The sequence below is a fragment of the Archocentrus centrarchus genome, chromosome 4, assembly GCF_007364275.1.
Source record: "Archocentrus centrarchus isolate MPI-CPG fArcCen1 chromosome 4, fArcCen1, whole genome shotgun sequence".
Lineage (NCBI taxonomy): Eukaryota > Metazoa > Chordata > Actinopteri > Cichliformes > Cichlidae > Archocentrus > Archocentrus centrarchus.
Genome location: NC_044349.1, coordinates 1,582,534 through 1,596,663, shown reverse-complemented (window position 1 = coordinate 1,596,663; position 14,130 = coordinate 1,582,534). Strand labels below are relative to the sequence as shown.

Genomic DNA, 14,130 nt, shown 5'->3' with positions numbered 1-14,130 from the left:
CACGCAGTGTGATTAATCATAATTTATTTTTAACATGTTTAAGTAGTGTTTCTTCTCTGGATAATTAAGAGCGAGCCAGCATCCCACATTAACCAGCTTGTACTGACAATCCTCCACAGACACACAGTGAGAGAGCCTGTTGTAACAGAGCTTCACTACAACAGTTACACACACTGAAAGTGTGCCAAAGAACCATAAATGTGCTCCCGGTGACGGTCAGAGCTGCAAGTTTCTGTGTTTTCAGTAAAGAAAAGGACACTCGAGCAGCAGCTTCTGTCTCTGTGCACGAGCAGCGGCCGGTCTGACCGTTCACACTGCGCTCTAAGGCCCCGTTTACACGACACCGTTTCAAGAGGAAAACGGTGCGGTTTTGAAGCGTTCCAGTCTCCCGTTTACACGAGAACGGAGTGAAAACGATGCATTTTGGAAACGGGGTCCAGAGTGGAGCGTTTCAGAAACACTTCAGCCCCCGCCTTTGTGTCAACGCACGAATACGATGCTTTTTTGGAAACGGGGGCACTCGCACATGCGCACTATGGTTGCGACCGCCACAGTTTTCCGCGCACGCGCTAAAAGAAAAACAACAATTGCAGTGGCGGATTGACGAGTGCTTCTTGTGCTGCTCAGTCTTTTGAACTTAAACTTTAACTTAAGTATCTGTGTACTTCGAGTGACACAACTCCCAGTCAATATTTTCGTGTGTTTTTGCAGTTTTATAATTTAGTGTTGTGTCCAGCAGCGATCCAACATCGTCGTCAGTCCACACAAAACTTCTTACGTTGACCATGTTGTAAATAATTAACAAATCGTTGCCGTGCATCCCACTGAGCCCCTCTATGCATGCACGTGTTGTGTAAAGAAGCTTTGCAAAAAAACAAAACAAAAACACCAATGCAATGGGAACTACAGTGTTTTCATCATCTCCGTGTAAACGGGAGGCCAAAACAACACCGTCTCCACTGGAAACGTCGCGTAAACGGGGACTAAACGTCCACAAAGCCGCCTCTGCTGGTGACCCTGCTGCTACACTTCTTTAAAAAATGCTTGGTGTTGGAATTCTGTCTTAGTAACAGAACACAGCAGATATAATCAAAACCAAACACGAACTTGTTGGGAAAAGTATACTTGCTGTCGTAACACGGAGGTCAGCTCGAGACTGAGATGAAGAGATTCATGAGATCCACTCAAGTTGCGCCAGAGCAGCGGACCGTGGAGTCCAGTGAGGCCATGAAGAAGCCGGAAGAGCAACTGAATAAAGAAATGCCGAAGTGGAAAAAGTTGTTGGCGTTGAAGAAAATGTTTACCAGGACCCCCTCATTCATTCAGGGTGATCTGAATGGAGAGCAGCATCAGAGGGTGGAGGAGGAGGATAAGTGCTTTGTGAGAACGGTGGAAGAAGACGCCTGCTCGACCTGTGAGCTAGGAGAGCCGAGCGCAAGAAGCTGTGCGCCCAACAACAGCTGGGCTGGCGAGCAGCGATCCGACTGGGATGCCGTCAAAGGGGCGCGCAGCCCGCCCGTCCTCAGACAAGCAAAGTCTGAATGTATGTGTCACATTTGTATCCATTTGTTTCAAAAAGCATTTTTCTATGGACTAAGATAACTGTCAAAAAGGTGTGTGCACAATTCTAACATTCGTATTTGTAATTGAGAAACTGCGGATTAGGATTGTTTTTCTGTGAGTATGAATCTAAAAGCTGTGGACAGTGGACCGGGTGGAGCTAGCAGCTCAGGTATTACTCTAAATAGTAAATTTTTTCTTAATATATGTATATAAATACTGGATACATGCGTCACCTGAGCTGCTAGCTCCACCCAGTCCACTGTCCTCAGCCATCTTTGAATTTGGAGCATGCTGTGTTTGGTATATTGGCGGATCGATTACTCCGCCCTGTGACGTCATTTCAACACTTTTCTACTCGTACCCACAAACTTCGTGTCCACGCAGAGGGGAGGAGTTTGTAGTCACAGAAATTAGAGTTGTATTCACAAGACTTTGTACTCACAGTTTTTAGATTCGTACTCACAGGAAAACAATCCTAATCCGCACAGTTTCTCAATTATGAATACAAATGTTAGAATTGTGCACACACCTTTTTGACAGTTATCTTACTCCATATTTTTCCTCCAGTTTAATAGGACCTGTGCATATCTGCTAAACCTTTTTTTCTTCTCTCTTAAAAAAATAGCCGTACTGAAATCCTCTGAGGAGCTCGAGCTTACAGGCGTGGATTAGCTGCAGCATCAGAACCAGAGTCCTCAAAATGTCCTCCAAATTGTTCAAGATCAACATTTTTTTAATAATAAAACTGTCTGGTGGAAAATTAGAGCCGTGTGTGTGTTACAAAGAAGCTAAGATGTGTTGAACCCTCTGGGGTCAAAGGCACATTTTCCTATTTTTGGTTCACCTGGCCACCTTGTGTAACATTGTTTGTCATCACACCTGTAACAGTCTGGTAATGGGCGTCGTTTTTTTCAAGGCAACCGACAGTATGTTGGCACACAGTGCGTGGTGTCAGATGGATGCTTAAATGGTTATATAAGCCAATTATATAAAACCATATAAACCAAAAAAAAGATTAGACCACATGTCTCAGCTCAGCCTATCTGAGAAGGTCCTGGCTTCTTGCTTTGCCCAAACATTTTTCCAAAGCCAAAATTTTAAATTGTTCTCTAATCTAAATAACAATCACTTGATTGTAATTACAAAACTGTCCACATGCACAGAGGAGAATCATCATTATGTTTATGCTTGATAAAGTGGATAGATATCAGCTGAAAAACTGAAGATAAAAAGATATGGAGTCATAATGTTTCTCTTTATATTTTATATTCTGCTAAATTTATGAGTAACAGGCTTGTAAGATGCAAGTTTTAATAGTGCAGCATTTCCCATGTGGAGGGTCATTGTAGGCCCACTGGCATGCTGGGTAATCTCTCAGCATTCCTTGTTGTGTATCTTCTTCTTCTTTCAGCTGCTCCCTTTAGGGGGCACCACAGCAGCTCCCTCCATCTCCCCCTATCCCAGCATCTTCCACCTTTCCTCCTGCCTGGCAGCTCCACATTCACCATCCTCGCCTCTCTCACTTCATCTCCAGACATCCGTGTTTTGTATAGCAGTCCAAAATCCAAAGATTTTACTGCCACAAGAAAACATCAAATAATGTTTTGTAGTTACAGCGTGTTCATAAAAGTCTGACTTTCATTTCAGCATTATTTGGTTCTGTTGTTTTTTTTTTCTATAGTCGGGTCTTTACTGATTGGTTTGTTGCAGGAGCCCTGATGAGGCTCTAGGTGGTTTAAATCCCTCCCAGCAGCAGAGCTTTCTGATATTGGGCCGTGCACATGCCGTACCCTGCGAAGCTTCCAGTTTGAACGCCTTCTATTGCTCCTCTGAAGTAGTTAATAAGAACTGTTTGCCGTCTTCAGTTTCATTAAGCAGTGTTTGCTCCTGAGGGTGGAGATGTGTGACAGTCTCAGGTTCTGAGATATTAATTCCCAGGAACCTAAAACTGTTCCCCTGCTCCACCTCAGCTTCAATGGGGGAAACCAGGAGGTGTCTCCTCGCCTCAGCCTTTCATTCAGCTCCTTAGTTTGGCTGATGTCGAGTCAAAGGTTGTTCTCCATGAAGCACATTGGATGATTGTTTCATTGTGGTGGTATCTCATGTTTCATTGGTGCACATGGACCGTTGTTGTTGTTGTTGTGTCCTCGAGTCTTTCGCTTCGTCTCACCTCCTTTTGCAGCAGAGTTTAGTTCTGTTAGTTTGGCTGCAGCAGAAAGTAACTAATGAAACCTACAGCACATTACAGCAGCAGCAGACAAATGGCTGGAATTAGAGTTTAAAATGGAAACACTGATTCATAGGTTTAGCCCTGACCTGCCATATGCTTTACTACCATTTGTGGCTAATTTAATATTTAGGACAATATTTTCCCCCCACTGTAGTATTCTTGTTTCTCCCCAGGAGATCCCTCTGCCGGCCGGGAGTTGGCCGGCTACCAGCAAACCTGAGAGAGCCAGGCTCTATTTCACTGACTCCTAATGAAGATTAATTAATGTAGAGGGCAGCCATTTATAAATGATAATTACTATTAAAAACATAAAGGGTCAGAAAGATGAATGTAGTACGAGACCGCACAGGTATGTCAGTACAAAATCATATGTTCCCTTTCAACTGTTTTGTGTTATGAGGTGGCCCCAAAAGACCAGCATCAAGGGAAATTGGCACAATCAAGACATGCAACTTATACAGTAACACATACACACACATAAAATACAACCAAAAAAAAGGTGGGGGGGGGGGGGGGGGGTGCTCAGGGTGATGACGCAGGTCATGTTCCAGAGTTCAATAACAGGGACAGTGTGGTTCATCTGCATTTTTTATAAAATTTTTGAGATTGGACAGCACAGACTGCACCCTTCCTGCTTAGTGAAATCAAAGAATCCTGTGTTTTCATTCAAGGCCTTCATGTGCTTTATATTCGGGGGGGGGGGGGGGGGGGCTATAATTGAGTACTATGTCCAAGTCTGTGGGGCAGTCACTCAAATGCTTTCATTAGGTCGTGGTCTTGCTAACTACTTTAAAATTTTATTGAATACAACGTGATATTCTTTTTCTAAATTATGGTTGCTTTTAGAGCAAAATAAGCAGGCTATAGTTGAGGGCGGGGCTACTCGTGACTTTCTACCATATGCACCTGTGATGTCCTCAGTTCCCCCAGGACAAGATGAAAAGATGGTGACAGCTTAACGTGACGTCACCGTGCATGCTTCTGTCTTTTATATACAGTTTATTAGGGCTGCAACTATTCATTATTTTAGTAATTGAGTATTCTATCAATTATTCCATCGATTACTTGAGTAATCGGATAAGAAATACTTTTTTCGTATTAACAGTTCATCTGCATATTTTAACTTCCGTACTGCAGTTTTTCTGTGTGTGAAACAAACAGGGTGGATGGAGCAGCTACAAAGTCATCTTTTCTTCACCTGATGATCAGGTGGTTGATGAAGGACCTCCAGCTGTTTCCCAGTAAAGGTTTATTGGTGGTTACAGGGGAAAAAAAGCTTCTTTTGGACGCTAAAAAAACATTTCCTTTTGCTCCACCTGAGCTCACCGTCTCTATAACGGCTCCGCCTCTTTGTGCTTGTGCAGACAGCCTGCATATAAAACAGCTGTCTGCTGCTGTTGTGTTATCAGTGTTTATGTTGAAAAACTGGGGGCTGCATGAGCGTAATGTTGTAATGCTTTATATTCACAAGCAATCTCCTAAATACGTTTCTACTGCAGGTCTATATTTAGTCACTTATCATGGATTAAAGTATAAAAAATATTTTGACAGGGAAGGGGTCCTTCCGGTACCAAACGATCGCTAGTTCTAATAGCGGCTCTCACTAGCAAACTGCGGTTATAGCGATCCGTTCTGGAAGCTGAAGCAGAGAAAAAATAACAGCTGAAATTCTCAGCACAGCGAGCACAACACGTAAACACAGCAGAGAGCGGTGGAGGTGTGGAAAAACATGGCGGGGGTCTAACTCCTGAGCCACACTCCAGTCCAGTAGGTGGCGGTAATGCAGCTCTAAGCTGGTTTGCCCACCACCATTAAACCCACAAGAAGACGACAACGACGGAGAACTTTAATGTTGCTAATGTGGGTGAAGCGCTCCACTTACACGGAGAGACCTGCAGGGCTTTCAGATTGTTTTGGAGTAGTATTGGGGGCATGCCAAAGTAGCAGGCACCTTATGACCGAGACCGAAGCCATGACGGCAGCAAACGACATGAATAGTCACATGGCAGTCGTGAACCAATCAGATTGAAAGAACGTAAATATTGCAACGCGCGTCTGCATGGCGCTGGAAATGGAGAGAGCGGACGGCGCAAAAAAGATTTTTTAAGAAAAATTAAAAATTAGACGGTGCAGAGTGGTGGAGTAGGTGGAAAATGCGCCGCCGGCATAATTTGAAAGCCCTGGACCTGAGCGCTGCAGTTCAAACGAAGCATTTGCTGTGAGGATTTGAGAGTTACTCGAGGAGTCGTTGCAGCCCTACAGTTTATATTTGAAATAATCCAATGAACAGTGTCCAAGTCACATTTCTGTTTTTTTAAATTAATTAATTTATTTTTGTCTTGTGTGAAGACTAAAGTGAACTGTGAGCCATCCTTCAGTCCCTCTGTAGGACATCCTTCCCATCATTCAGAGGGAGGCTGTGAAAACTTGAGTGGGTTTCTGTGAGGTCAAACTTAGGACAGCGACGTTTCTGAGTGATCAATGAAATGGACTGAAACTGTGATTACTCATTAGAATTTATTGTGTGAGCTTCAATTGATATCAGCTTAATTTAGCATTATATTAGTTTGTTTTAGGCCACCTGACCTTGAACAGAAAGTTCTCCACCTTTAAAGGACATGCAGATAACACGTGTGTGTGTGTGTGTGTGTGTGGCTGGGTTAACAGGGAGAAAATCCTCCCTTAATAACATTCAAATCCCTTTCTGACTTACTCACTGATTCAATTTCTCTGTTCATTGAGGTTTACATAGATGAAATATATCAGTGGAAATTGGCTCAGACCGAATCATTTTATTGCGTCTGTGTGGGGAATCTGATGAATTGTGTGCTAAAGGTTTTTCTTATAAAAAGTAGTGTATTTGTTTTTTTTCACAAAACTTCAAAGAAATGCTCAGAACAACACAAAAAAGTATAAAGTGTTACTGCTGGCGTTAACCATTAAAGATTTTTGCTGCTCACCGTGGCTGAGAGACCAGCTCACCTCCTCACGCTCCTCAAACACTGAGAGAAACTCATTTTTCTCCTGTGTCTGTCTCCCCCTCAGGTCAGAGAAAGCAGGAGAGATTGCCACTATTCCACTGACTAAGGTATGACTTTACACCCTGTTTTTGTGTGCGTGTTTTAATCAGCTGGAGAACATATCACAGGCTTCCTGGATTAAATAATAATAGGTTGATATACAAAAAGCATAAAACCCTCTCTTTAGGAGTCACAAATATTAGGTTTATAAAAAGATCATGTATCTCATTAGATAAACTGCTTTGGCTCAGTCACACTAGATAAAACGACGATAAAAATCAGCAGTTACCCAAAGATTTACAAATAATTGGAGTATAATTTATTCCTGATGAGCACAGCTTGTCTGCGAAGCGTCTCTTTGCGGTGGGGGATTCGACCCAGCTGGCTGTATTCTGGTTATGTTCCTACATAAAACAACTGCGTTTGACTGCGAGTGGTTGCAGACCTAGTTTCCATCTTCGAAGCTTTTCAAAGGCAACGAGAGTTCATTGCACACTGTTGGAATAATCTGGTTATGTCTCCATTCACCATTTACTGTAGTGTAGGGCTGCAACTAAAGATTATTTTGGTAGTCAAATAATCTGTCATTTTTGTTATCGATTAGTCAACGATTATTTCAGTCTTAACTCACCTGTTCAAGCCTGCCCACCTGTTAACATCACCTTGTTCTCTTCTCACAATTAAAATAATGACCCATAAAAATACGAGTTTGAAGCAAATCAAATGTATTTTAAACATTAATGTGACCATCACAATAAATATCAAATAAAAAATGCATATTAAAGTAAATGCAATTTTTATTTTTAAATGAAAATATAATGTGCAAATAAATAAAAATGGCCTCTGTCCAAAAGTTCAAATAAGGCTTCAAATTAAATCAAAAAGATTTTTCCGTCCAAAACAGCTGAAAAGTTTAGACGATTCAGTTCATACAGAGGTTTATTATTCAGAATGAACGCTGATATTAATGTAAGGGTAAAAAACAGGAGCCATTCTCCTTCACTCGTTAGCTAACATCACTGAAATGGCGGTGCTTAGAGAACATCATCCATGAGAGCTTGTTTCCGACAGGTAAACTAACAGGAACATTCCTGTACAAACATTAACAGGTATCAGCTGACGTACCCATCCAGAGCTGACGTCACAGCTACGGGGTGCCGGCGATTTAAACGCTCAGCTTGCAGCGATGCTGCCGTGGAAGGAAAGCTCTGCTCTGGATTCAGCTTTATTTTAGTTTCTGTCACATGCTCCCACACCTTTGACAGCCTGTCTCCATTTTCTTTCATTTTCTCCTCCCTCCTCTCTGCTCTGCTAGCGTTACGCTGTTCTGTTACTTTCTTCTTCGTTGGTATTGTTGTTGCTGGCAAGCAATGGAGGCAATACTGCCCCCATATCTTCCTGTAGTGTATTGCAATTACAAAATCACACGATAAGTGGAACAAAATAGATGACTGGGTTTAAAAGTACGACGCTTCGACAATGAAATTCCACGTCGACAAATTTTTGTAGTCGATGTCATCGATTACGTCGATGAATCGTTGCAGCCCTACTGTAGTGTGATCGTAGCATTAAAAAAAGTGGATGAACTGGTTTTACATTTATATAATTTGGCCAACAGTCACCACTGTCCTTTGTTTCATGGCTATTTTACTGTGAGGAGACTATGAAATTATAACTAATATATTTTTATTAACTGGTTAATAATTGCTTTGTAGAGAATTAAAGTTGCAGCTGATGTTTGCGGTCTTTGATGGTCCGACTGGTGCACAGGACTGACACTAAAGGAAAGCTCTGTGTGTGTCGGGATTTCAGTGGCTAAAGTTAAAAGTCGAGTATGTGATGGGAAGTAGAACCGGCTCACTGATCAGCAATGAAACCACGATTACTAAACATCATACCTCATCTATGTTATCGTGTTTAATACTATGTAAAAGTTACTTTTTTTGTTACACAAACTGACATAAAATAACATAAAAAGTATCTTTTCTAATGCTTTGTAAACATTAGGAATTATGATTGCTCCTCTCTGTTGTGACCACGAAGTTGCCCCTCGTGCCTCCAGCTAATTCAGAATGCAGCAGCTGAGCCTCTTACTTTATCTCTGCATCATTTCATTTTTTCTTTCTAATTGTTTCTAAAGTCTAGATGTGATCTCCTTGTTTTAGGTTTCAGTTTGGTTGTAGTTATCTATCACGTGACATCATGCACACGTTGGATGCGATATAACCGAGGCTGCTGCCACTCACCGGGTGAAACTGGTCGCAAAGATTGGTTTCCTGCATGTTTGTCTGCAAATACTTGCAAACTACTTGTTGAGCAGTAGTAAAATGTGAAAGAGTGCGATTCAGAGCGGAAGTGGAGAGGGGTCGTCTTCAAAGTAAAAGTTGGACCAGCGTGTGTCAAAAGGTGCAGCTTTTACTTTGAAGGTCAAAGGTCTCATTTCTGGTTTATGTCGCACTTTTCACAGTTTCACTGCAGCTCCGAGAGCAGCTGGGCAGTGTTTGTAGACAAGCCCGTCGCTTCCATTCAAACTACGACCACTAGCGACCAAAGCAATCTCCACCCAACCAGTTGGAGCACACACATTGTCCCGGTGGTTGCCAGATGGTCATGCAGTCTGTAGGCCTGCATGACTGAGGCCTTATTCACTTGATCGCATGGTTTGTGGTCATGTGTCTGCAAAGTAATCCATATGTATGAATATTTAAAAATCTTATTTTCTCTGCCTTCTCTAATGAGCCAGGCTTCCATAGACTAATAACGATGCCTTCACCTTAAAAGCAGCAGAAGTGTGTTTGTGTGGCCCCTCCCCTTTTATCTTCTTATTTCCTGCCTGTTTTTCTCCATTCATGGTGAATAAGAGAGTGCACGCTGATGACATAATGAAAAATCATATGTGGTCTTTACTTGCCCTGAAAGCCACACGCTGGGCCAGATAATAGTTTTTGCTGAGCTCAACGGCAGAAAGATGCGATCACAGTGTGTTTGTACTGCGTACAATACAAGAAACAGTGATTCTACCCTGCTAACAGCTTCCTGTGGGCTAACAGAAACATGCTGCAATTAGCCGTAGTGGCTCGGCCTGGCTCAGAAACTAATTAGCAGTCAGATTGCACAGTGGAGCCATCCTGACCTGATCTCTTTAGAGAGAAAATAACTCGGCAGAATTAAATTTAATGTAAAATCCACACGTTATCAAACTAAAGCAAGAATGAAGCTTCCTGACTGAAATTAAATTTTATACAAACAGACATCCAAAAGTCTGCAGGTTTTTGTGCAGCTCTGCATCCATCAGCTTCATCCATTGGATGCAGTTTGCTGTAGGGCTTGAGGTGGGACCTCCTCTGGTCTGCAAACATGCTCGGACAAAATTCATCCCCTCTACGGAGTTAGTGCAGCACTGCAGCTTTAAATGGTGCAACCAACAATAACGTCACAGATGGACTTCCACTGTGACAACAGATACAACAAGGCGTGAGCGCACATGATCCTGGTCCCAATCAACCGTAATCCATGCATGGCTTTTCACTGTACCACCAAGCACTGCTGCACCAACATGAAAGCTGAGACCTGTGTAAATGAATGGAAAATTAAAAGGTTTCAGAATAGCAGGCAGTCATATTTTACAAGACCCTCACAAAATACACTAAAAATCCCAGAAATATTACTGCTGTCAAAAACGTGCTATCTGCGACGTCCTGCTAGAAAGCTTTGATATGCAGACCATCTCTGAAGCATTGCTAAGCTCGTGGCTTGTTGGCTGCAGCTGCAGCGATGGGCCGATAAAGAGGAGCAGACGCAACTGAATCGGAGCTCTGTGTAAAACACATTACAGAGCGAGTCCTTCTCATTTAACCGTTTGTGTTATGTTCGATCACCTGCATCTGCATTGGGAAATTAATTTCATTTTTTTTTTAAAAAAGAGGCTGAAACGTAAACGCAGAGCTCCCATTTATTCTATAAATGTTACACTAGCAGCAGCAACAAATTAAAAAAATACACCATCAGACGTGATAGTGGAAGCTTCGGTCAGCTCGGTGTTATGAAATATTAAGCTTCTTGTTGTGTCCTCATTTTCCACACCCACCACCATCCATCACCCCCCCCCCCCCGGCATTCCCTGTAGATCATTAATGAACGTTACAGGGCGTATTCCTGGGTGGCTGAGCTGATCCAGGTGTTCATAGCCATCAGCGTCACCGTGTCCTTCCTGGTCATGGGATCTGCTATGAAGCACACCAGTAAGTTTACTAATCCACATAAACTGCTCATGAAAGGAGGAGGTAGCCACTGTGACGTCACCACTGGTTTGGGGTAGTCCCATTTTGAACTTTCACTATTAGCATATTAGCATTTGGGCTGCAGCAACATTGGTGTTTTAGCAGCTATATTTGGCCAAGTGTGTGGAGTGCCGCGCTGTCAGAGAACTGTGGCAACCTTGGTTAGCGAGGTGCATCTGTAGACTGTAGCATGGGTGGTAACACGGGCCTAGATACGTGCTGATTAGTGGTAATTAACATTCAGATAAAACTGTCACTGGACAAGCTGCTAACGTCACAAAAAGCCACATTAATTGTCAGACCACCTGTGTGAACACATACCAGGCTGTAAACACAGCATTCACTGGCACATTTTCACATGGGGGGGGGGTATGGGACTGAGTTACTATTGGAGCCAGGCTCAGGGTAAAATTCAGCAAATCTTTTGGTGCTTCTGTATTATTTTTCAGGCCTGGAGGTTGCTGCTGTTTGCTCTGTGCTCAATATTATAGGAGTAAAAGAGAAAGCAGTGGACATGGAAATGCTAGTGGTTCATCTCAGTGCAGCTGTCTGTTCCTCTAGTTTAGATTATTTTTACTTAAACAAGTAGAAATAAGAATTTACAGGCGTGAAGTATTTTGCTTTGACCGACTGCTTGTATGTCTTTCAGTTGATGGTCTGGTGAGCTCGCTGTGGAGCAGCAGGCTGGAGTGGCTGACTAAAGTCTGGGAGCCAAAGTTGCCAAATAAACAGCACATCTGCTCAGCACGAAGGTGACGATGGGGAGGCAAAGGGTTTAGTTTGGAGAGCCTGATGTGTGGCTCAGTTTGAGGGGACGCACACACCTGATGGTAAAGTTTCGTGTGCCAGAGAGCATCATCATCATCAGCTGTTCTTATGTAAAAGTTTGTGAGCAGCAGCGAATCAGCTGTGTGATTGCTATCATTTTAATTCCACTTTAAACACAAGTTAAAGTTGTTCAAAGATGATTTCGGGAGAGTCACGTGGGGATGTTTTCCTGCCTCAGGTGTGGCACACAGCAGGAAGTGGTTCTTTTTGCATGTTACTGGAAACAGTCCGTGCGGTTTAGGAGAGGGTGCTGCCTGGATACACGTGATTCCCTCCGGCTATCAGTGAAGACCGCTCAGTTCTCACATCAGCACAATCGAAGCATGCAGAGAGCTGCCAGGTTAAAGATGGACCACCGGTTGCATCAGACGCTCGCGCTCTCACGTGCACGTCCTTTGGGTGATGTGCAGAAAAAGACTCAGTTCAGGGCTGCAGTGCATGTGTGAAAATATTCATAATTGTATGAATGTAACAATTTTCACGAATTCAAATAAGTAATAAAAATGACCAAGTGGAGAGGTCATCAGGGGTCACCCAACCTTCAGAACTGTTCATGTGGACAGCCAGGTGGATATGACATCATTACTGAGGGTGGAGTGTGCCCCTCCTGTCCATTCACATCATCTCTCCCAACCAGAGATCCAGAGTATCTCCTTCCTTTTATTAAGGCTTTCAAGACACAACTAGTAATAATAATCTCCGAGGCTGCGACACTCAAACTGATGGCCTCAGATTTTAGCTTCGAATTAATATTTTTCCCGTTGGGTTGAAAAATTGTTGAAGGTTCTCAACATTTATGACAAACAATGGAAAACACAGCAGTGATTTACATCACCGTGAGTTATGTGGATCATTTGTTTTGGTGAACAGTCAGATGATGCATCACTTCTTTACTTTTATGAAGGACGGTCCGATGCATTCTGTGCTGGAGGAGGTAATAATTCCTTTGCATTTAGCTGCCACGCAGATGCTTCCAGGTTTCTTCGCTCAGGAACTCAGCTGACTCCCAACAGTGGGATCCTTCTCCACACACTCACACTGGTGTCCAGGTCACTGCTCCTCTCCACAAGGCTTCCAGCTGGTGTCGTCCCTCTCATACCAGAGCAAACAGACCTGCTGTTCGCCCTTTTTCCATCAATCTTGGGCCAGCTGCTGGTACTTTGTCTCTTTCCTTTGAGGTGCTTCTTCAGAGCCCTCCTCCCCCATTTTTAACAGCTTCTGGGAGCCGGGGTGACTGCAGTAAGTTCAGATTCACCCTGAAGTACCAGCCCGTGCTCCTCTTCATAAAAGTGGTTTTGCTTTGGCTGGATGCCCCCTTTCTCCTTCCCTGTGGGAATGTCTGGAAACCTATCATGGCATCTTCCCTGAGTTGATCCAGTCTTATGTCTTTATAAGAAATGCACCGTGGTTCCTTTGAGCTTACATAGCTTGGAAAGAAGTGACTGGTGATGGTCTGGTGTCACATGCTGCCCTCATCCTCTGAAGTTTAGCCCCTATGATGGCTCTCTTTGGGGGTTCCCAAATCATCCGGGCTTCCTAATTTTCCAGAGAAACCCAAATATGTTTCCAAGGTTTGTTTAACCCACGTAGGTTAAACAAACCTTAACCTGAGAGGAGCTCCCAGAGTCTGCAGTTATTTCACTGAGGAGAGAAAAGAAAAGCTCGTAGCTTCGACCGAGAAGTTTCAAACTCAGGAGTCGCTGCTCAGATCGTGTGCCGCGCCCACAGGCTACACGTTTGTCTCGTCATAATTTTAATTTAAAGGAGAATGTAAACACTGCATCAACCTATTGAGGAAATTCACTTTGGGTGCAAAGACTTGAACGTTTCACTCCTCTTGCACCACATTTGCACCAAAAAGCCACTCGAGCTGATTTCACAGGCTGTTTACTCAGGTTCTCTCTTTCTCTGCTTTATAATTTAATCTGCAGTGTGTTTTCTCTCTCCCTTCACATAAATGAGGAAGAGGACGATCTGTGGCTTTGACACATAATTCATCTGAAACGCTCTTCAGACGCCGACTGATTAACTTAATTTCATGCTTCTCTTTTTTTCTTCCTTCCAGCATGGCCAAAGGATTCATGTCACTGCTCGGATTCATTGTCATCTTTATTGTGTCGGTGTGTGATCCCAGGGTAAATAACACACACACACACACACAGAGTAATGGCTGCTGTCTGGAATTCTGCCAGTCATCCGTGTTTTCCAT

General features: G+C 43.2%; 1 protein-coding gene across 3 annotated transcripts in view; it reads left to right on the top strand.

Annotated features, from left to right (window-relative positions):
• Positions 1 to 14,130, top strand: part of LOC115778558 (uncharacterized) — a 90,392-nt gene that overhangs the window by 73,658 nt on the left and 2,604 nt on the right. For all 3 annotated transcript variants that reach the window (XM_030726646.1, XM_030726648.1, XM_030726647.1), the window contains 4 exons: positions 6,839 to 6,881; positions 10,940 to 11,054; positions 11,743 to 11,845; positions 13,987 to 14,056. In XM_030726646.1, the coding sequence (XP_030582506.1) occupies positions 6,839 to 6,881; positions 10,940 to 11,054; positions 11,743 to 11,845; positions 13,987 to 14,056 (331 nt within the window). The remainder of the gene's footprint in view (positions 1 to 6,838; positions 6,882 to 10,939; positions 11,055 to 11,742; positions 11,846 to 13,986; positions 14,057 to 14,130) is intronic.